The following is a 21153-nucleotide window of genomic DNA, read 5'->3' as shown; positions in this document are numbered from 1 at the left end:
ATTGAATGCGGGGCGTCCACTGCACTCAGGGGTGGTGAATTCCTCAGGTTCACCAGAGCAGTGTAACTTATCCATGAAAACTATGGAGGGGGACCACATCAACATGGGCTACTGCATTGAGTGTGTCAGCTGATCGTCACAGTCACAAAGCCCGTCGGTTGTTCCGCTCTCCTCCTGTAGAGGGCGGTTCACTCGCTGACGGACAGAGACAGAAATATCCAGTCCCCCCTGAACCTGCTGTTGGACAAAATAAAATCGGAACGCGGCGCTTTGACAACCTATGCCTGGCGACATTTGTCATTTGACTCGCTTGGGTTGCTTTTGGCCTGAGACTGATTTTGCTCCCCGGGGGTCAGGGCAGTGGGTGGTGTCGCCGCTGGGAGAGGGCCTGGGCCGAGGCCTGAGGCCGCTGACGGCTCGCTCGGTATTTGGAGGTGAACCTTCAAACCCGGTGAGGAGGAGGAGGGGGAGGCAGGTGTAAGGGAGGAGATGGCTGGCGCGAGTGGTAATATCGCGCAGAAGACCTGGGAGCTGGCGAATAACATGCAGGAAGTTCAGAGCATCGACGAAATCTACAAATACGACAAAAAGCAACAGCAAGAAATCCTGGCGGCGAAACCCTGGACTAAAGAGTAAGTCTGTGACAGAATCAGAGGAGCAGTTATTGAGACCCTTTGGTAGGCCCGACCTTTGTTACATCGTTATACAGAACAATTATGTCCAAAAGCAGCAGCCCAGTCAGTTATTATTAGCAACGTTGTCAGCAAGTGCTTTGGGGTAAATATCTAATACAAAGGGAAAGAGTTGTTTGCTTGTAATCACCATTTGTAATTTTAACACCCCTCCCCTGTTTTAGAGTATTAAAAGTAAACGCCCTAAACTTTTCCGTCAAGGCCCGACTTTAGCAAAAGTACTGCAGATTTCGGAAATCTGAAACAGAAGTAGCTGGAGAAACTCAGCAGGCGTGGCAGCTACCGTGGAGAGAAGGCATAGAATCAGTGTTACGAGTTCAGCGTGGATGCGAAACATTATTGACGTTGCTTCCTCTCCACAGATACTGCCAGACTGACTTTAGTGCCTGATTATTCTTAGTAGCCAATAAAAGACATACAGGAGCATAAGACAGGCCAGCTATTCTGCCCTTCAAACCTGTTCTATAAGATCATAGGTCACCTTGTGCAACAACTCTACTTACAGGCATATCTCTTTCCATTGATTACAAAACTGCACAGAAATTGACTAGTTTTAACCATATATATTCACCATATGATTACTAGCATCAGTCTGGGTGGAGAACTCCAAAGAGAGACAATCCTGAGTGAACACATTTATTTCCGCCTTGGTGCTGAATAGCAAACCTGCTCGTCCAAAGACTTTGATTATACTTTCTAACCAGCCTGTCAGTGTCTCCCATCTTGCTTTGATCAGATTTGATAACAGGGCTCAATAATGAAATAACAAGATAATGAGAAATTTTAACATTGCAGAAAGGGTTGAGAACCACAGGATACAATTGATTGACAAAAGGAGCAATGATGACATGAGATAAAGGTTTTACTCATTGAGTTGTTGTGATCTGGAATGTGCTGCTTGACAGTGTGGTGAAAGCAGATTTGATTAGATATTTCACATTGAATTTGACTAGTATCTGAAGGAAAAATATTTGTGGGGCTCTGGAAAAGAACTGGGGGTTCAGCCCAGCTAAATTGGTTTCTTGACATCTTGTTCTGGAAAACTCTCAATTCTGTGAACTGTTCGTCATACAAGAGTCTGTTTCCATGCTGGAGAAAGTGAGGACTGCAGATGCTGAAGATCAGAGCTGAAAATGTGTTGCTGGAAAAGCGCAGCAGGTCAGGCAGCATCCAAGGAAAAGGAGAATCGACGTTTCGGGCATTATGCCCGAAACGTCGATTCGCCTGTTCCTTGGATGTTGCCTGACCTGCTGCACTTTTCCAGCAACACATTTTCAGCTCTGTTTTCATGCTGTCTGACACTTTGACTTGAGCCAAACTTGCAAACAACTTTAAAACTAAGTGGAAAAGCAAGTAGTGAAGGGAATACAAACAGTTTACAGAGAGGTATTGAGAGCTAATTAAGTAGGTAGAAAGTTGACAAATGGAGAATGATATAGGAATATGTGAAGTTGTTAATTTTGGAAAGAAGAACAAAAGGACTGTGTATTTAAAAGGAGGAGAGCTGCAGAAATCTATAACATAAAGGGACAAGGGTATTTGTGCATGAAATACAGAAAGGTAGCCCACTGGTGCAGCAGGTAATCAGGAACGCTAATGGAATATTAAGGGGTTTTAGAGTGTGAGAATAGGGAAGCTTTACTGCAAACATAAAAGGTGCTGGTGAGACCAATCTGGAGTAATGTGAGCAATTTTGGTCCCCTTATCTAAGGAAAGATATTGTTTCATTTGAGATAGTTTGGAGAAGATTCACTCAGATGATCCCTGGTATGGAGGGATTGTCTTATAAACAAAGGCTAAACAGGTGGGGACTCTACTCACTGAAGTATCGAAGAATGAGAAGTGATCCCATTATAATTTTAAAGTGATAGACATGATAGCTGCACCTGATTTTTCCCTGATTAGGGAATCTAGAGCCAGGTACAATTTAAAAATAAGATGAAATTTGGGAGAAATTCTTTAATCAGAGTGTTTGTGAATCTTTGGAATTTTGGGCTGCAGAGGCTCAGTCTTTGAATATATTTAAAGTAAAGATTGATAAATATTTGATGTGAGGGTTATTGGATAGAGTGGTGTTGAAGTGTTTGATCAGTTGTGATCATGTTGAATGGCAGGTCAAGCTCAACATGCTGAATGCCTATTCCTTTTCCTACGTCCCTCATCCAGTTGCAGAAGAAATGCTGTTTTTATGTCATTTACTTGAACTCAACTGAATCAGAAAACGTAAGATTATTGCAGTAATGACTCGATGCAATCATACTCCCTTTTCACAAACTTCGACAGTCAATTTTTCACAGTAAGAAATACTGTTTGATAACATATTTACATTGACCATCATTCAGTAACCAGGGAGGTAAATCATTCCAGTTGCACAAGGATTGCACTGGCTATTTTTTTTAAACCAGTGAACCAACGTAGAGCAGTTATATGCACATTTTGAACTTGAAAGTCAGACAATTTACCTGATTAGTTATTTTCAATCACACATAGCGTAAGAAAGAAAGATTGCATTCATTCAGTGATATTCATGACTTCAGCATTCCCCAAAGTATGCTACCATTGTTGAAGCACTTTTTGAAGTGTAATCATTCTTCTAATGCATGCAGTTTGTTTGCACGCAGCAAGTTCACAAAAAATCATAACCCAAAAAACTGGATGATGTACTTTTCTATGTTGATCGATGGATAAATGTGAGAGAAACATTCCTGCACTTGTATATTACCGTGGGATCTTTCACACCTCCTGAAAGGAAGATGGACCGTTTTAATGCCTCATCTAGTAATTTATGTTCTGTGATGTGAAACCATTTTCTTCTGATTGTGATGCCAGAGTCCTTGCCACCGAGCAATGACTGATTGCTAATAGCTATTGTATGGGATAACACTGTCTGTGCTCACCCCACCCCTACCCCATGGACTAAAGTACAATTTTTTTTTCATTGTAGTACTGAAGGAGTTTAGCATTGTTTGAGAAGTTAACTTATTTCCCATCCATCTGCCCAATGCGCATGAAGAAGGAAGAGCAGCGAGTTCTCCCAGTTGTAGTTATGTTTTTCCCTTCACCAGCACTATCAAAAACTGTCCCTGTAAATAGCTATTTGCTGGACTTTGCTTATATATAGTTTATCTACCTAATGAATAAGCCATGTTTTATTGTTTTTCATGTTAGCAATAATCTTTATAGATTTAATGTCCTGAATAATATTGGTAACTTTTATGTATATTGCATGATTTAAGATGTTGTTTTCTATCCATTGACATTTGAATTTCTAAGATTTTAGTGTAAATGTATTAATCTTATGACTGTAGCAACAAGGCAAAATGCTATATTTTTGTAATTATTGTAATATATTCTTTTTAGTCATCATTACTTCAAATACTGCAAAATCTCAGCTCTTGCACTTTTGAAGATGGTGATGCATGCCAGGTCAGGTGGAAATCTAGAAGTGATGGGCTTAATGTTGGGTAAAGTGGATGGTGAAACAATGATCATAATGGACAGTTTTGCTCTCCCTGTGGAAGGGACAGAAACAAGAGTCAATGCTCAAGCTGCTGCATATGAATATATGGCTGCCTATATAGAGAATGCTAAACAGGTATGTTAAATAATTTTACAGATTTTTTCAACTTCCAAAATTATTCCAGTTTCTTAGAGTGCTGATAGTCAAACGGTACAGTTTAAGAATATGTTGCTAATGCAAAAAAGTTGTTTGTTTCCACGTCTTTTAAAACTATTTTTTGTAACTTAAGTATCTGTCTACATTTTAGTGTAAACTTTTAAACTGTGTACACAAATTTCTGTGATTATGTTTTTGTCATGATAATTGCAAACTTTTTCCAATTCTGAAGATACAAGTTTCCTCTGTTTATATTTTTATTGGCACTTGCTCATGTGAGCACGTCACTCTGCTAATCTGGTCACTGGCTTCTTGCAAATCTCTTCCAAAATTTTTATAGAATTAATTTTTTTTCTCTCTCTGAAATTTCTATACCAAAGTAAGAGTTTGAAACACAAACAAAAAACTCATATTTGCACTGTTGCATTTAACCATTAAATGATCTTTAATCACATAATTGGTGGATTTGCTTAAAGGTGTTCACTCTTCTGAAAGATGCATGTATGGACTTAACAAAGTCTGCTCAGTCCTGTGACTACTTTAAAACCTTGCCTCCGGAATAGGAGGGCACACTGAACAGGAGTAGACAAGGGACTGCTGAGTAAGTGAAGTAATATATTTGGATGGTTGCATTCCCCAAATGGGACGGAGAATGTGGGGAGGCATGGGAGGGAGAGTGTGGGGGGGGGAATGGGAAATGGGAGGAGAGTGGGGATAGTAGTAGGAAGTTGTGTGTGGTGTCCGAGGAGGTAGGAGAAGCAGTAAATGAATATTTTTTGCCAGTATTCACACTGGAAAATGACAATGTTGTCGACGAGAATACTGAGATACAGGCTATAAGACTAGATGGGATTGAGGTTCCTAAGAAGGATGTTAGCAATTCTGGAAAGTGTAAATGTAGATAAATCCCTGAGCCAGATGGGATTTATCCTAGGATTCTTTGGGAAGCTAGGGAGGCGATTGCCGAACCCTTGGCTTGGATCTTTATGTCGTCATTGTCTACAGGGTTAAAATCATACAACACCAGGTTATAGTCCAACAGGTTTAATTGGAAGCACTAGCTTTCGGAGCGCCACTCCGAAAGCTAGTGCTTCCAATTAAACCTGATGGGCTATAACCTGGTGTTGTATGATTTTTAACTTTGTACACCCCAGTCCAACACCGGCACTCCAAATCGTTGTCTACAGGAATAGTGCCAGAAGACTGGAGGATAGCAAATGTTGTCCCCTTGTTCAAGAAGGGGAGTATGGACAACCCCTGTAATTATAGACTAGTGAGCCTTACTTCGGTTGTGGATAAAGCGTTGGAAGAGCTTATAGGAAATAGGATTTATAATCATCTAGAAAGGAATAAATTGATTAGGGATAGTCAACACAGTTTTGTGAAGGGTAGGTTGTACCTAACAAACCTTGAGTTCTATTTAAACTGTGGTGGTGATATACCTAAAGGTATTTGGTATACATCTCATGTACAACTAGAAATGCATCCATAAACTCAGCATGCTAGGAATTTAATGGTAGATCAAACAGTTCAAGAATTTCTTTTCTTTCTCAAGCAGAAAGAGAAGGTGCTTTGGTAAGCCAGCAGGTGGTGCTATTCAGCTTTGATAATTACTGATGAGCTAAAATATCTTTGGCTTAAGCAATATCTTCTAAAATTGTGAAGTCTTATTGGAACCAAATTGTGAAAATCAATTAGAAAGAATTACAGCAAATAACATTGATTCAAAAAAAAGGCAAGAAGAGTTTTCACAATGCATGTTGCTTAGTCATTCCAGGAGTATGATGTGAAGAAACTGCTGCATCTGATTATTGGATTGAGTGAACTGAAGTACAGAAACAGTTATAAAGCCAAGAATAATTTGCTATCAGCTGCAAATATTAGTTGAGCTTCATCATCCAATCACACTCCCCACCTGCTTCAAGCCTACTGTCATCATTTACGATTAGAAATTTTGAAAATGGCAACAATAGATCATATCACTGTATTTTATAAGGCAGTACAGTTGAATTTGAATTTATTAAAAGCACCACAGCTTCTGTTGTGAGAATTGAGTTTACATTTAAGCTATACAATGTTTATCTTGTTTTAATTGGAAATCTACATCTGAAATCCTAGTGCATCTTTTACAAAGCTTTTTTTTGTTTCAAATCATAGCAACTGCAATTTTTATGGTTGTCTCTTTTTAAAAAAAAGTTCTCAACATTTTTGCTTGTATTGTTGTGAGGCATATTCAGTTGAAAACAAAATTTGTGGGTTTTTTTCTATTTTTAGGTTTGCAATCTAAACTTTATTCTTGCTTTTCAAATTTTGTCCGTTTTTAATTTTATTTTCCAATTGCCTTAGGTTGGCCGTCTTGAAAATGCAATTGGCTGGTATCACAGTCACCCAGGTTATGGATGCTGGCTTTCAGGAATCGATGTTAGTACTCAGATGTTAAATCAACAGTTTCAGGAACCATTTGTAGCAGTTGTGGTAGGTACACTATAAATGTTGACGTTTGTTTCCCCCAAAATATTGAAGTGTACAATTTCAAAATGAGTGAATTACATATCATATTCACTGGCTTCAGAATGGCTTGATTTTCCTAACAACTCATGGTTCACATTGATCACTTAAGCTGTAACTGGACTTTTGTTTGTTCAGTTTAACTTATTTAATCTTGAAATATTCAATATTTAACTTTACCTATATAAAATTATCGCAAGAAAACATATTTAGCTCATTATACCTGCACATGTTCTCAAAGAGTTCTCCTATCCCTCTACTATATTTATTTCCTTTTTAGTATATTATCTGTTTTGTTTTCAATGTCTTTGTTTCTCTCATTCTGAAACCAGGAATATTTAATTTTTGGTCCTCGCTATAACCTAAATAATGTGAGTGAATGTTATTGTACACCACAAAAGTAATGGGTGCCTTTGACTAACCAATTGTATTCGCAAAATGTACAGATTTAAAACTACCTGTTCAGTGCAGTCTTACTCAGTTTAATTCTATTTTTTCTCTTCTGGCTTTCCTTAATTTTTCTCTGGCTGTTTTTACTTTCTTTCTTCTTTCTCATTGTTTTCTTCCACTACTCACCCTTCCCATACCAAAGTTGTTCTAACAATGTAAAACATTTCTCCACCACATGACTTAATCCGACAGTGAAGCTATCAATTCCACCCCAGATGGGGTCCTTCTGCCCAGGATATACCTACTGTAGATCTAATCCTAATCCTAAACGATCATATCTTCCTCCTGTATCTTGACTCAAAGCATGCGTTCATTGTCTTGTTTTACTCCTCATGGGTTTCCTATTATTAGTGCTCGGAATAATTCTGCATTTGTGTCTTTGGCTGTCAAATGTACCTTTTAATTGCTGGATTTCCATTTACAAGATCAAAACAATGACTTTCCAGCAATGGAAGAAATTTCTGTTCATCCAGTAATGAATGTTGGAAAATCAGCCTGATAATTCAGCAACAGAGAAGGTGTTGTGCAAGGTGATGGTGGTAAAGTTAATGTTAGATGTCATCAGCGTATTTGGGAGCACAGCTATGATTACACATTATATCGCCAAAGGCTTGCATATGAATAAGAAATAGGGAGCCAAGAATAAATCCTTCAGGAACAGGAGGAAAATAATAGAAATCGGGAGAAATGACTGCAAGTGTTACACTGACAACAACAAGATAGTTAAGAATGAAGCCCAGAAATTGCATTTTCATGTAGCTGGAGTGATGTCTGGGAGGCTCGTGTGGTCAATGTCTGTAGCAGGTTGAGAACAATGATGAGGGAACGTTTTCCTTTTTCACAACTAGCAAGGCTGTCACTTATGATTTTCAAGTTCTGGAGTAGAGTGGTGTTGGAATAGCACAGCAGTTCAGGCAGCATCCAAGGAGCAGGAAAATCGATGTTTCGGGCAAAAGACCTTCATCAGGAATACAGCATCTGCAGTCATTATTTTTACCATTTATTTCATTTCTTTAACAGGTCAGGAATCTGACTTGAGGAACTCAAACATGGAATTCCAGGAAAAATGGGCATTGGAGTATATTCAAGTTCTTTGGAGAGAAATGGGAGATTGCTGGGTCAATAATTTAGAAGGATGATGGGGTTAAGGGTTAGCTTTTTGAGGAGAATGGTGTTAAAAAGTTTGGAGCAGAGAGGAGCAGCACCTAAAGAGACAGAACTGTTAGCAATATCTGTTAGCACAGAGATTAGGAATGGGAGTTGAGCGCTTAGCAGTTTAATGGGAATACAGTTGAAGGAGCAGATGATGTCTCATGGGGAAGATGCATTTGAATTGGAATGTAGAGCAATGAAGGAAAAATTTAGAAAGCTGTGAGCTCAATATAAGGGCAGCAGGGAACTGTAGAAGAAGCTTGGCAAAGTGGATAAGTGCAAGGGAGAGAAGCGTCAGCTGATCAGAAGACTTTATCTTCATGTCAAAGTAGTCTGTGGGTTCCTTGCATCTATTTGATGTGAGGGTGAAGGAGACATAGAGGGTTTTAAGTAGGTAACTTGCAATAAATCATCCAAGGGTTATATTTTCATTTAAAGATGCAAATCTGGCAGCAAACGGCTAAGTCATAACCATATTGTCAAATAAATACATTCAAATTTCGATTTTAGGGGAAAAGGGATATGGGGAAATGGAAAATGTGAAAGAAAGTCATGGTTTATTAGGGTCTGGGGCATTAAAGATGAAAATGAGCGTATAGTTGAGCAAATCAAGTGTCGCAGAAATATTGTAGTGAATTGTAGGGGTGGTTGAATATGTGATGGGATTTTACCAAGAGGGAGAGATCTAAGGAAGGGTAAGAAGATAGTGAGCTTTCAATTTTCCATATTATATTTGAAGTCTTCTAAATTCATTATTTCATAGGTCATATAATTGTATCTATTTCAATTGATTTTGATGGAATAAATTGATGGTTTATAATGTGCATTACATTTAGGAGATGGTTACACACACTATTTATGTGCAGTATTTATTCATGTTTCATTTGCTTTTTTTAAAGGTAATTTAAGTTGATGAGAATAATTTATATAGTTATGTTGATCAAGATTTATTGTTTTAGATTGACCCTACAAGAACTATATCTGCTGGAAAAGTAAACCTAGGGGCTTTCAGGACATATCCTAAGGTAACTTTTTTTCTGCTAATTTTTTTTAACATTGATTTATTTTCTTCTCCTGAAATCATTAGTTATTATAGGCTTTTGCATTTGCCCCACCTGGCCATGCTTTGTAAAAAAAAACCCTGAAACATTCAGTAGGCGGCACGGTGGCTCAGTGGTTAGCACTGCTGCCTCACAGCACCAATGTTCCAGGTTCAATTCCAGCCTCGGGTGACTCAGTGTGGAGTTTGCACATTCTCCCCGTGTCTGCATGTGTTTCCTCCGGGTGTTCCAGTTTCCTCCCACAGGCCAAAGATGTGCAGGTCAGGTGAATTGGCTATACTAAATTGCCCATAGTGTTAGGTGCATTAGTCAGAGGGAAGTGGGTCTGAGTGGGTTACTCTTCAGAGGGTCAATGTGGACTTGATGGGCTGAAGGGCCTGTTTCCACACTGTAGGGAATCTAATCTAATCTTATATCAATGAACAAGCGAGGATATGCACTGTCCTGTTGGATAATGAGACTAACTGTAATGCCCTTACAGTCATTATGCCTCTGCAAAAACTGCTGATCAAATGCCAGATCTTCCAAATCCACGTGGCTCAATGACTCATCACTTCGAACAACGGGAGAGAACCCAAGATAAATGTAAACTAGGAAATAATAATCTGCTGTGCTATTTTTTAGAAAAAATTGTATTAGGAGCACAAACTAGAAGTCTAGCATTTGTAGCCACCCCACTAGCAGTATATAAATGTTATCACTGCCATTGCACAGATAAATGATCCATAGAACAATGCTTTGAATTTGATTCCCTGCAGGCTTCTGATTCTGCTGTTACATTAAATATCTTAATTTCTAATTTAACTGTCACTTAGATGCTTGCTGCAGTCTAAATTGCTTGATTTGGCCTTGATGGTCTCTCCTGCTTTAGTATCTAAGTTTCTTTCTCTCTCTGTATCTCAAACTTTATATTGTAGGTACCTATTAGCCTCAGCACCATCAATACTTTTGGAGACTTTTCCCAGTTGTTATCTTGGTATTTACAATTTCTGCTCACTGTCTTCTACCACCCAACTACTACTGCTGGCCTTGCAACAACAACTTGCATTTATATACGGATGTTATCAATATAAATTCTCCCAAGGCATTTTGTAGGAGTGTTAACAAACAAAATGTGACACTGCATCTTATCAGGAGATATCAGAGGAATAACCAAAAATGTATTCAAATAGATGCTGTTAATGAGCTTTCTGTTAAAGGAAAGAGAAATGGAGATGTGGGGATCTTTAGGAAGGGAGCTCCAGAGTTTAGGATCTAGGTACCTAAAAGCATACCTCTCTTTGGTGGAGTGATTAAAATCAAGGATACATGAGGCCAGAATTGGAAAAACACAGACTCTGAGATGGTGAGCAATTTGAAAACTAAGTTGAGAATTTTGAAATTGAGGCTCAATCAGGAGACAGAATAGGTCAGTAGTTTTGGTAATAGATGAATTTGGAGTGGGTGGAAGTAATTGCATTTGTATTTGTAACAGTTTGGATGAGCTTAATTATAGGGGTTGGAAAATGGAATGCTTACCAGGAGACATTGGAACAACTGAGAGGAAACAAAGTAATGAATGAACTTCTTTTGTGTCCTCTGTCTGTCAACCATTCATTTTGGTTCTCCTCTGCTTCTTAATTGGCCAATTATGTTTTTTTTCTTTGTAGACAACATGCTCCCTGTTAATTTTGATGAGAATTTAGATGCAGATGTTGTCAAAGAATAAATCAAGGGAGAGGCAGACATCAGCTTCAGAGAAATAGAAAATGGAGAGAAGAGATTGAGCAAGCAAGGTTGTGGAGAAAGTCAGGGTGAATATTGGAGACCGATTCATGACATAAAGATAATTAGAAATTGGGAGCTGATAATAGAAATTACGAATCAGATAAGGGACAAATTAAAAGAATTAAGAAGGCAAAGGACTGAGCTTGAATCATTCTCTTACTGCTGAAGTTGTGTTCATTTTGATTGTGGTTGCTAGCTTTTCTTTAAATTGAGAGCTTTTATATCATTTTCAAACATAGGTAATTTTAATTTTTAAAAAAATGTTTAAAAGTTCTATGATATACTTTATTTTCTAGGGTTATAAACCACCTGATGAAGGTCCGTCAGAATACCAGACCATTCCACTTAACAAAATAGAAGATTTTGGAGTACATTGCAAACAGTAAGTCACCACCTAGGAAGTTTTTGTCTCAAATTCATCTGCTCTTCAATGAATGATAACTTTGCAATGGTTACAGAAAAAGTGCTTCATTTAGTTTTGAGTATTTTTCTGTCTCTCTTGACCTGATGATTGCAAAGATTTCAGGGTTTGCTGCATTACTCATTTGAAACCGACCGCAGCTTATTGCATTGCACATGCATTGTAAAACATGAAACTCAGGAAGTCAATATCAGCTGCTGTGTTCAGGTCTTTCCAGAATACAGTAGACTAGAAATAATTGCCTAGATCTTCTGCAAAATGACAACCGTCATCAGATTGCCAGTCCACAGTACCTATTGCTGCTCTACACTTCTGGTTGGCTCTTCCAAGCCCAGCTTCACCAGAAATTCGGACTGTAATCCATTACTGCTGTAGTGTTGGAGTAAGTTGCCTTGTTTTTACTGCACTGGCTGTAGCAAGGTATTTTAAAGTTCCAGGATCAATATTGGTGAAAAGTTTTGATGTTGGTGTCAAGGAGTCGAGCAGGGTTGAGATGGGAGTTGGGGGTCAGGTCTGTGGCAGATCTGATTGCGTCACCTCAGGGTTTTCTTTTAGTTTTGTTCATTCATAGGATAGGGCCACCTTAATTGCTGTTAGGAAAAATATGATGGTGAGCTGCCTTCTTGAACTGCTTGACATTTCCAACTCTAATTCAGAATTGAAGACTTTTACAGAAACGTTTGGTGGATAAGGGAATTGCTTCTTGGAGGTTGAAACTTCTTGGGCAGATTTCATGCATGTTGGTATATTGGAACATTTGTGGAGTCCTGACACACATCTTGGGTCAGACACCTGTCTCCAACAATCCACAGATCAAAGGCTTCAAGTCAATTGAATTAAGAAGAATTTGTACCGTTAGTCTCATAACTCAAAGCCTTGTAAATTCATTGATCAGACTATTACAGATTATACATAATTAAGAAAATGTTTTAATTTTATGTTATAATCTGAATCATTTATTTTTGCTTAGGTATTATGCCCTTGAAGTTACTTATTTTAAATCATCTTTAGACCGGAAGCTGCTTGAACTTCTGTGGAACAAGTATTGGGTGAACACACTCAGTTCATCAAGTCTGCTAACAGTGAGTTGTGTACCTTTTTTAATTGATCTAATTTGAGGTGATGATGCAGTGAGAAAGTGTTATTCTTTTCTGTAGCAGTAATACCTTGTTGACAATAACATTTTCTTTTCCATAGTGCTTGTAGCCAAAATGCAAATTTAAAAACTGTGTACTTGACTTACTGCATTACACTGTAGAATTGGAGCATTCTAGTTTTTCTCTGTACTAATGCTAAAATTACATAATAATCTGTCCAGGCGCAATGAATAAAATGGCCTGCTTCTGTACTGTAAAATTCTATGATTCTAAAAAAACTAAACGTACGAAGCTAAATTTGTAGTTTCCACCATGACATTTAAAAAAGTAAGTTATCAAGACGGAGTAGAAAGTTTGCAAGGGAATATTGACAATCAAGTAAGCGGGCAGAGACTTAGTAAATGTAATATTATGTGGGAAAATGTGGACTTGGTCACTTTGTCTGGAAGAACAGAAAAGCAATAGACTATATATGTAGAGAGAGATTGCAGAACTAAGTGGTTCAAAGGGTTCTGGGTCTCCTGATGCTAAAGGACAAAATATTTATTTATTAGAAGTGACTGTTTGGTTTTCAGGGCATTGATTAATTGTGGGGTCACCAGTATCGAGTGAAAGGTTTTGCGTGCATTACAGGCAGATCGTACCATATAAAGTGCACCAGGGTAGCAGAACAGAGTGCGGAATATAGTGTTACAGCTACAGAGAAGGCGCAGAGAGAGAGATCAATATTAACATTCCAGAGGTGGCACAGTGGTTAGCACTGCTGCCTCACAGCTCCAGAGACCCGGGTTCAATTCCCGCCTCCGGTGACTGACTGTGTGGAGTTTGCACATTCTCCCCGTGTCTGCGTGGGTTTCCTCCGGGTGCTCCGGTTTCCTCCCACAGTCCAAAGATGTGCAGGTTAGGTGAATTAGCCATGCTAAATTGCCCGTAGTGTTAAGTAAGGGGTAAATGTAGGGGTATGGGTGGGTTGCGCTTCGGCGGGTCGGTGTGGACTTGTTGGGCCGAAGGGCCTGTTTCCACACTGTAATGTAATCTAATCTAATCTAATCTAATCTAATCTAAAAGGTCCGTTCAGAAGTCTGATAACAGCGGAGAAGAAGCTGTTCTTGAATTCTTTATTAGATTAGATTACTTACAGTGTGGAAACAGGCCCTTCGGCCCAACAAGTCCACACTGACCCGTCGAAGCGCAACCCAACCAGATCCATTCCCCTACATTTAACACTACGGGCAATTTAGCACAGCCAATTCACCTAACCTGCACATTTTTGGATTGTGGGAGGAAACCGGAGGACCTGGAAAAAACCCACGCAGACACGGGGAGAATGTGCAAACTCCACACAGAGAGTCGCCTGAGGTGGGAATTGAACCCAGGTCTCTGGCGCTGTGAGGCAGCAGTGCTAATATGTGTGTTCAAACTTTTATATCTTTTACCCAATGGAAGAGGTTGGTAGAGAGGATAACCAGGGTGGGAAGAGTCTTTGATTATGTTGGTTGTTTTCATAAGACAGCAGGAAATATAGATGGAGCCAACTGCATGGAAGACTGGTTTGCATGGTGGACTGGGTGTGTTCATGACTCTTGTGGTTTCTTGTGATCTTGGGAACTGCAGTTACCACACCAGACTGTGATCCATCCAGTTAGGATACTTTCTATGGTACATCTATAAAAATTGGTAAGGGTTCTTGTGGACATGTCAAATTTCCTTACCATCCTGAGGCAGTAGAAACTTCTCGCCAACGTGGGTGGACTAGGACAGATTGTTGATGATCATCACACCCAGAAACTCTTGACCATCTCCTCCTCGGCACCATTGATGCAGAAAGAGGTGTGCCCTCCACTCCACTTCTGAAGTCAATGACCAGCTCCTTCGATTTGCTGACATGGATGGAAAGATTGTTATCTTTACAACATGCTACTAAGTACTCATTCTCTTCGCTCTACTCTGTCTTGTCATTGTTTTGAGATCCAACCAACAGCGGTGGTGTTGTCAGCAAACCTGTGAATGGACTTGGGGCAGAATTTGGCTTTACAATCGTGAGTATATAAGGATCATAACAGGGAGCTGAGTATGCAGCCTTGCAGCACACCAATGTTGAAGATTATGCTGGAGGAGGTGTTTGTCTCCTATTTTGACTGATTGCGGTCTATTGGTCTGGAAGTCGATCCAGTTACAGAGTGGGGAGCTGAGACCTAACTCTCAAGAGTTCAGAGCTGAGTTTGTTTGAAATTATGGTGTTGAAGACAGAACTGTAGTCAATAAATAGGAGCCTGATGTAGGTATCCTTGTTATTCAGATGTTCCAGGGATGAATATAGGACCAGGGAGATGACATCTGCTGTAGACCTGTTGCACGAGAAGATGAATTGAAAAGGAACAAGGCAATTTATTAGGCTGGAGTTGATGTGAGACATGACTAACCTCTCAAAGCTCTTCATAATGATGGCGGTCACAGCAACCAGGCAGTAGTGATTAAGGCATGATTTTCTTTGGCAAAAGAGTGATAGTGATCTTCTTGAAGCAATGAGGATTTAAGATCTTAGTAAGGAGAGGTTAAAGATGTGAATACTCCCCCCAGCTGGTCTGCACAGGATCTGAGTGCTCAGCCAAGGACTCCATCTGGGCCAGTCACACTCCATGGGTTCATTCTCAAGAAGGCTGATCTAATGTCTGCAGCAGTGACAGTGGGTACAGGTGCATCCAAGACTCATGGGATAGATGACATTTTTTTTTTTACTGATCTTCTGTTCAAACTAAGTATAGAATGCTTTGAGCCCATTGGGTAGGAATGTACTGTTGCTTGTGATTCTGTTCAACTTCACTTTGTAGCTTGGTATGTCATGTAAGACTTGCCACAAATGGTGGGTATCTGTGTAGTTAGTCTGGATCTTAAGCTTATTTTGGTATTGTCTCTTAGTGTCTCTGATGGCCTTATGAAGGTACCTGGATTTCCTGTATCAGTCAGGGTTGCCCGATTTCTAAGCCTCAGACCTGCACTTCAGTCGGGAGTGGATCACCCAGTTCATCCATGGTTTCTGGTTGAGAAACATTCAGATTAACTTCTTTGGCACACCGTCTTCTACACACTTACTAATGAAGTACCTATGATAGTGGTATACCCGTTTAGATTGGCTACTGAGATCGTGAATATGGACCAGTCCACTGACTTGAAGGAGTCCTGTCGAAACCCTTCCACTGCCTCAGACCAACACTGTTCTACTCTCTGTTCTGGATCTTCACACTTCATTTTCTGCTTGTAAGCTGGGAGCAGGAGCACAGCATTGTGATCTGATTTTCCAAAATGCAGATGGGGATGGAGCAGGAGGCATCTTTGGTTATATAGCAATGGTCAAGTCTGTTCAAACCTCTGGTGGGACAGGAAACATGCTGATGGTATTTTGGTAGCAATTGTTTTGAGGTATGCCTGGTTGAAGTCACCGGCTGCAGTGAACAAGGCTGCGGGGTATTCTGTCTCAAGACTGTTTTTGTAATGTTTTATACTTTGCCAAATGATTTCTTCACTTCCTCATAGGGTGGGATGTCAACTGCTGACAGAATAGCGGCAATGAACTTACGTAGCAGGTAGTAGGAATGGCATTTTACTGTAAGATATTCTAGGTCCAGCAAGCAGTAACTCGCATGAGTCATCACGTCCAAGCATCAGGAGGCAACCCCACTGCTCCATGACTTGCCTGAGGATACCAAGCAGTCCATTCGGTGAACTGAGAAACCCTCCGGTTGTAGTCGAGCTGTATCTCTGTAAAACAGGGCACCCAGCAGGTCTTTATTTTTCATTCTTCTTAAATGTAGCAATCCCTTTATTTGATGTCCAGTTAGTAGCATGGTTTGGAGGGACTAGATTGGGTTGGGATATCTGGTTGGCATGGACAAGTTGGACCAAAGGGTCTGTTTCCGTGCTGTATGTACAGCACAGTATGTATGCTCTGTGACTCTATTTCTGTTGACTTGTGTAAAATAAGTATTAAATAATTTTTCAATATCCTCTAAAATTAATTGATCATTTATCAATTAAATTTAAATCTACAACACACAATGAAAACATTGTTTTCCTAGTTACAACAATATTTTAATTGGCACAAGACGTCAGGATTAAGTTAGCAAAAAAATGTTTTTTATCAAGCTAACTGGCACACACTTCTACACACAAAAAGTGTTTGCATTGACTAGGTTGCAGCTAATATATTTACATCACATTTCAAGGTATACAACTCTATGGGCCGAGTGCCGAAAAATGAGATTAGAATATATAGGTGCTTTTGACTGGCAGAGACTTGATGGGCCAAAGGGCCTTTTCTCTGTGCTGTGGACTTCTGCCTGTTTGATTTCACCACCCATCCCCATGCACCAATGGCCACTTATTCTGCCCCCAGGTGCCAGACAGCTTCTCCTTGCATCCATGGAAACCCCATGCCACCCCTGAATGACAGCACCACTTAAGTTCGCAGTCATTGTCTTAATGGTCCAAAAATGGGAAAAAAAAATGTAAATGTCCACAAGTATTTTCACATAACGTGCCTACTTCAGTTACCACTCACCCAATGAATTTAACATACCAAGGATTCTATGACACATCCAAACTTGTGATGTCCATCATCCCAAAGAACAAAGCAACAGGTGCATAGGAACCAACTGCACGTTCCCTTCCAAGTCCCATTCCACCCCAGAGATGAAACAAAAATTGCTGTTTCTTCACTGTCACTGGGTCAAAATCTTGAAATTCCCTCCCAAACTCTCTGGGTACACTTGCTACTCTATCAAGAAGGTTGTTCACCATCCTTCTCTAAGGCAATTAATGATGGCCAATTGCCAGTAACACAATTTCTAGAAGAAAAGTTTTAAAAATCATGCAATTCGATGTTTGAATCTTTCCTATTGGATTTCTGCCCCTGCCACAGGACTCTGGCTTGATCTCTTTGCGCTCAGTTTGATACCAAAATGAGAGAATTCAAGAACCGGAGGAAAGTAACTCCAATGCGAAGAGTAGAGTAGGCCAGATGAAGTCATAATCAACAATACAGTGCCAGACATTGGCACTGCAACCAATTCTAATTACTGTGACACAAGGGGCGATAAAGTTAGTGCAGCAAAACAAATGCAGCGTATCCCCGTAATGTAAGTTTGAATAATGGACAAAAAAAACTGAAGTAATTTGAGCTGATCTATTAGAGATATATAAAATGATTGAGAGTGAAGAGAATAAATTGGTATATTAAACGGAATACAAGAAGTTCAAGGCCATACTATTCTGAAATAGCTGATATTTCACCTGTTTTCAGAAATTAAATAGATACTGGGCCCTTGAAGTGCAGTGGTAGTGTCCCTACCTCTGGGCCAGATAGTCTAGGTTCAAGTCCCAACTGCTCCAGTAGTGACATGTCTGAATATCTTGATTAAATATCTCTATAAGGAATTCAAGATGGCTGTCAGATTTGGAATTTTTGCAGGAAATGCTATCCAAAGGATAATCAATGCATGAGACAGATTCTTCAATAACAATGGAGCTTTAACCCATGCAGTAATTAAAGAAAACAGTTGGATTTTACACTGGGCATGTCATAAGATGCTTTGGAATGAATGATCAAATTTGGACCCAAAGGCTGCCATTAGTTGTAATTTGGGAGTTTCAGAAACTCTGTAAACAAGGGGATGCTGATAAAGTAGCTTTCCCAAAATTAATTAGCGTCTTTGTTTTAACAAAAGTTTAATTGTGAAAGAAAATATATACCTCCAAGTTATCTGTTTTACTATTTACAAAGATAGACTTTTAATATGTAACTTGTTTCACAAAGACTCCAATGTTTCACGTTCAAAATGCCTTCCAACAAATAAAGCACTTCTGAAGAGTATTTATTGAGGTGCTATGAGAAGTGGCAGACTATCTGTACACTGAAAGTCCTACAAGCAGCAATGTGGCAGCAATCAATATTTTCTTTAGTGTCGACTGGGAGAAAAATGTTGACCAGAGCATCAGGGATAAATTGCCTGCTGTTCAAAATAATGCCATCTAAGACAGCAGGCAGGGCTTTGGTTAAAAATTTCATCCAAACAATGACACCTTCCTCAGCGCTGCATTGGGATATTAGATCAGATTTCTGTGTTCACGTCTCAGGAGTGCAACTTGAACCTGCAACCAACTGATTCAGAGGTGAGAATGTTAGTGTGTGTGTATCATGGTTGACATTAATTGCTGACACTTGAGAGACTGAAAAAGAGACAATGAAGCAGAGAGAACAACACAAAAAGCAAGAAGCACACAGAGAAACAAACACCAGCGCATTCAATAAAGCAGTTACAGAACAATCAACTTTAATTTTTGTGGTGATTGCTTATGAAACTGCAATCCATTGTTCCCAGATATTCATCCCTCTATCTAAGCTGTAAAACCTACACTTTCCATCTCTCTCTCCTCACTACTGGCAAATACCACAAACATCCCAATCTACCTGGCAATGTGGAAAATTGTCCAGATGTGTCCTATCCACAAAAAGCAGGACAAATCCAACCCACCCAGTTACAACCCTATCTACCCTTGATCATCAGTGAAGTCATGGAAAGTGTCATCAACATTACAATCAGTTTCAGTACTCAGCATTAAACTGATCACAGTTTTGATTCCACCAGTGCCATTTAGCCCCAGATCTCCGTTTTTTCTTGGTTCAAACACAGGGCAATAGAACTATATTCCAAAAGTGTAGTGAGAGAGTGACTGCCCTTGACATCAAGCATTGGACCAAGTGTGGAATCAAAGAAATCAAGCAAAATTAAAGTCAATGGGCATCTGTGTGCTTGGTACAGGGAGTGTTTTTTGGTGGGGTGGGGAGGGCACATGTGATCTTGGGGTTCAGCTCCATTTTTCCACCCAATCTCTATTATTCCCTGAGATACCAGAAATGGTCTGTCACAGTTTTTATATATTTTATATGCATGTTTCAAAGACATCATTCCCATTCTCTTAAACTCTGGAGAACATAGATCTGATTTACTTGACCTTTCGTAAGTGGACAACCTTCTCATCCCAGGGACCAATTAGTGAGCCTTCGATAAATTGTCTCCAGAGATGGTGTATCCTTCCATTAGGGTAGCGGTTCACCAGGCAAAAGGGGTGGGAGCCTGCAATCCGATTGAAGAGACTTAGTTCATGAGTGTTTAAATGAGGTTGGAAAATTTACTTTGCTTGAGCTATGGAGGAATTCATCCAATTTGTCCCTTGCCATGAAAGCCTGTTCAAGGATCAGAAATTATCCAGCTGGTAAAGGAAAAGCAAGGAGGGAAATTGTATAAATGATGTGGGTTACTGGAGTTGGTGGGTGATGTATTTATGAGGAAACGTTAACAGACTGGAAAAAGAGAATGTAGATAAACATGACATTATCAAGTTAGCAGATTGTGACTAGTGACTCCACAGGTTTCAGGGATCACTTTGGCCCATATCTGAAGATTGTGTCTTAAATAGAAACTAAATAAAGTTTGACCATGAGGGGGACATTTCAATCATTTTAAAGGTTAAATTGAGTATGCTTTCAGTAGTGTAGAATAAAAGTGGCCTACTCAAATAACTGGTAAAATGATGTGATTTTCTTTTACAAATAGACAAGTTTCAAAAGGCATTCAGTATCGTAAGGATTCTTCTCAATTTGAATTTAATGATGTGTCAGTGTGAAACATTTGCTTTGGCTGTTTTTAATATTGAAGTACACTACAATTGTGACTGGTTTACTTTGAACAGTACCCCTTTGTCTGACTTAGAAAATCAAGAAGTCAGTGTTGCTTTCAGTTTCAGTGAGTTAGTATTAAAATCTAAAATCTTGTCATGTGATTTTCTGTAATTTACTAAGATTTGGGTTTCTTTTTTAAAAGTTATTTGTCTCAATGGGATCTTAGCAAATTGAGGATTTTTATGGGATTTCAAATCAACAGGCAGAAGTGTGTGCACTGGTATTTACCAATTTAATCAAAAACAAAATCTCCCTCATCTTCCTTGTATTCCTTAAGAGTTAAATTTGTGTAGATGGAGTAATTTGGTGAATTTCAAATTTAAATGGTGGATCTTTTCTGCATAAGTAGTCTACTGAAATGGTATTTGATCAATTTTACTGTTCAGTATTAACCTAAAAACAAAAGTCTTAAAACCTGAAATCATGTCATGTGAGCATTTCTGTCATTCACTAGAAATTTGAAAGTTAAGTTAATTCTCTCTTTGGGGCTCATAACAGTCATATCACAAAAGCCTTGTATAATTGCAGCAAGGATTCTTTATACTTCAAACCCTTGCAATAAAGGTTAATTATTTGTGTACCTGCATGCTAATTTATGTTCTTTGCTTGAGTACACCCAAGTGTCTCCAAGCATTACAAGTTTCATGTCTT

General features: G+C 39.3%; 1 protein-coding gene across 1 annotated transcript in view; it reads left to right on the top strand.

Moving 5' to 3' along the window:
• The first annotated feature begins 201 nt into the window (after positions 1 to 201).
• The window catches only part of cops5 (COP9 signalosome subunit 5), a 28871-nt gene continuing 7919 nt past the window's right edge, over positions 202 to 21153 (top strand). Inside the window, exons 1-6 of the mRNA XM_043689247.2 lie at positions 202 to 632; positions 4053 to 4287; positions 6655 to 6783; positions 9378 to 9443; positions 11543 to 11628; positions 12638 to 12749. Coding sequence (XP_043545182.1) covers positions 490 to 632; positions 4053 to 4287; positions 6655 to 6783; positions 9378 to 9443; positions 11543 to 11628; positions 12638 to 12749 — 771 coding nt within the window. The 5' untranslated portion in view covers positions 202 to 489. The remainder of the gene's footprint in view (positions 633 to 4052; positions 4288 to 6654; positions 6784 to 9377; positions 9444 to 11542; positions 11629 to 12637; positions 12750 to 21153) is intronic.

This window comes from Chiloscyllium plagiosum, unplaced genomic scaffold (genome assembly GCF_037043375.1).
Source record: "Chiloscyllium plagiosum isolate Xiang-an unplaced genomic scaffold, Cpla_swu_hap1 HiC_scaffold_4, whole genome shotgun sequence".
Lineage (NCBI taxonomy): Eukaryota > Metazoa > Chordata > Chondrichthyes > Orectolobiformes > Hemiscylliidae > Chiloscyllium > Chiloscyllium plagiosum.
The sequence above is the reverse complement of the archived record's forward strand: the minus strand, read 5'-3'. Positions and strand labels throughout refer to the sequence as shown.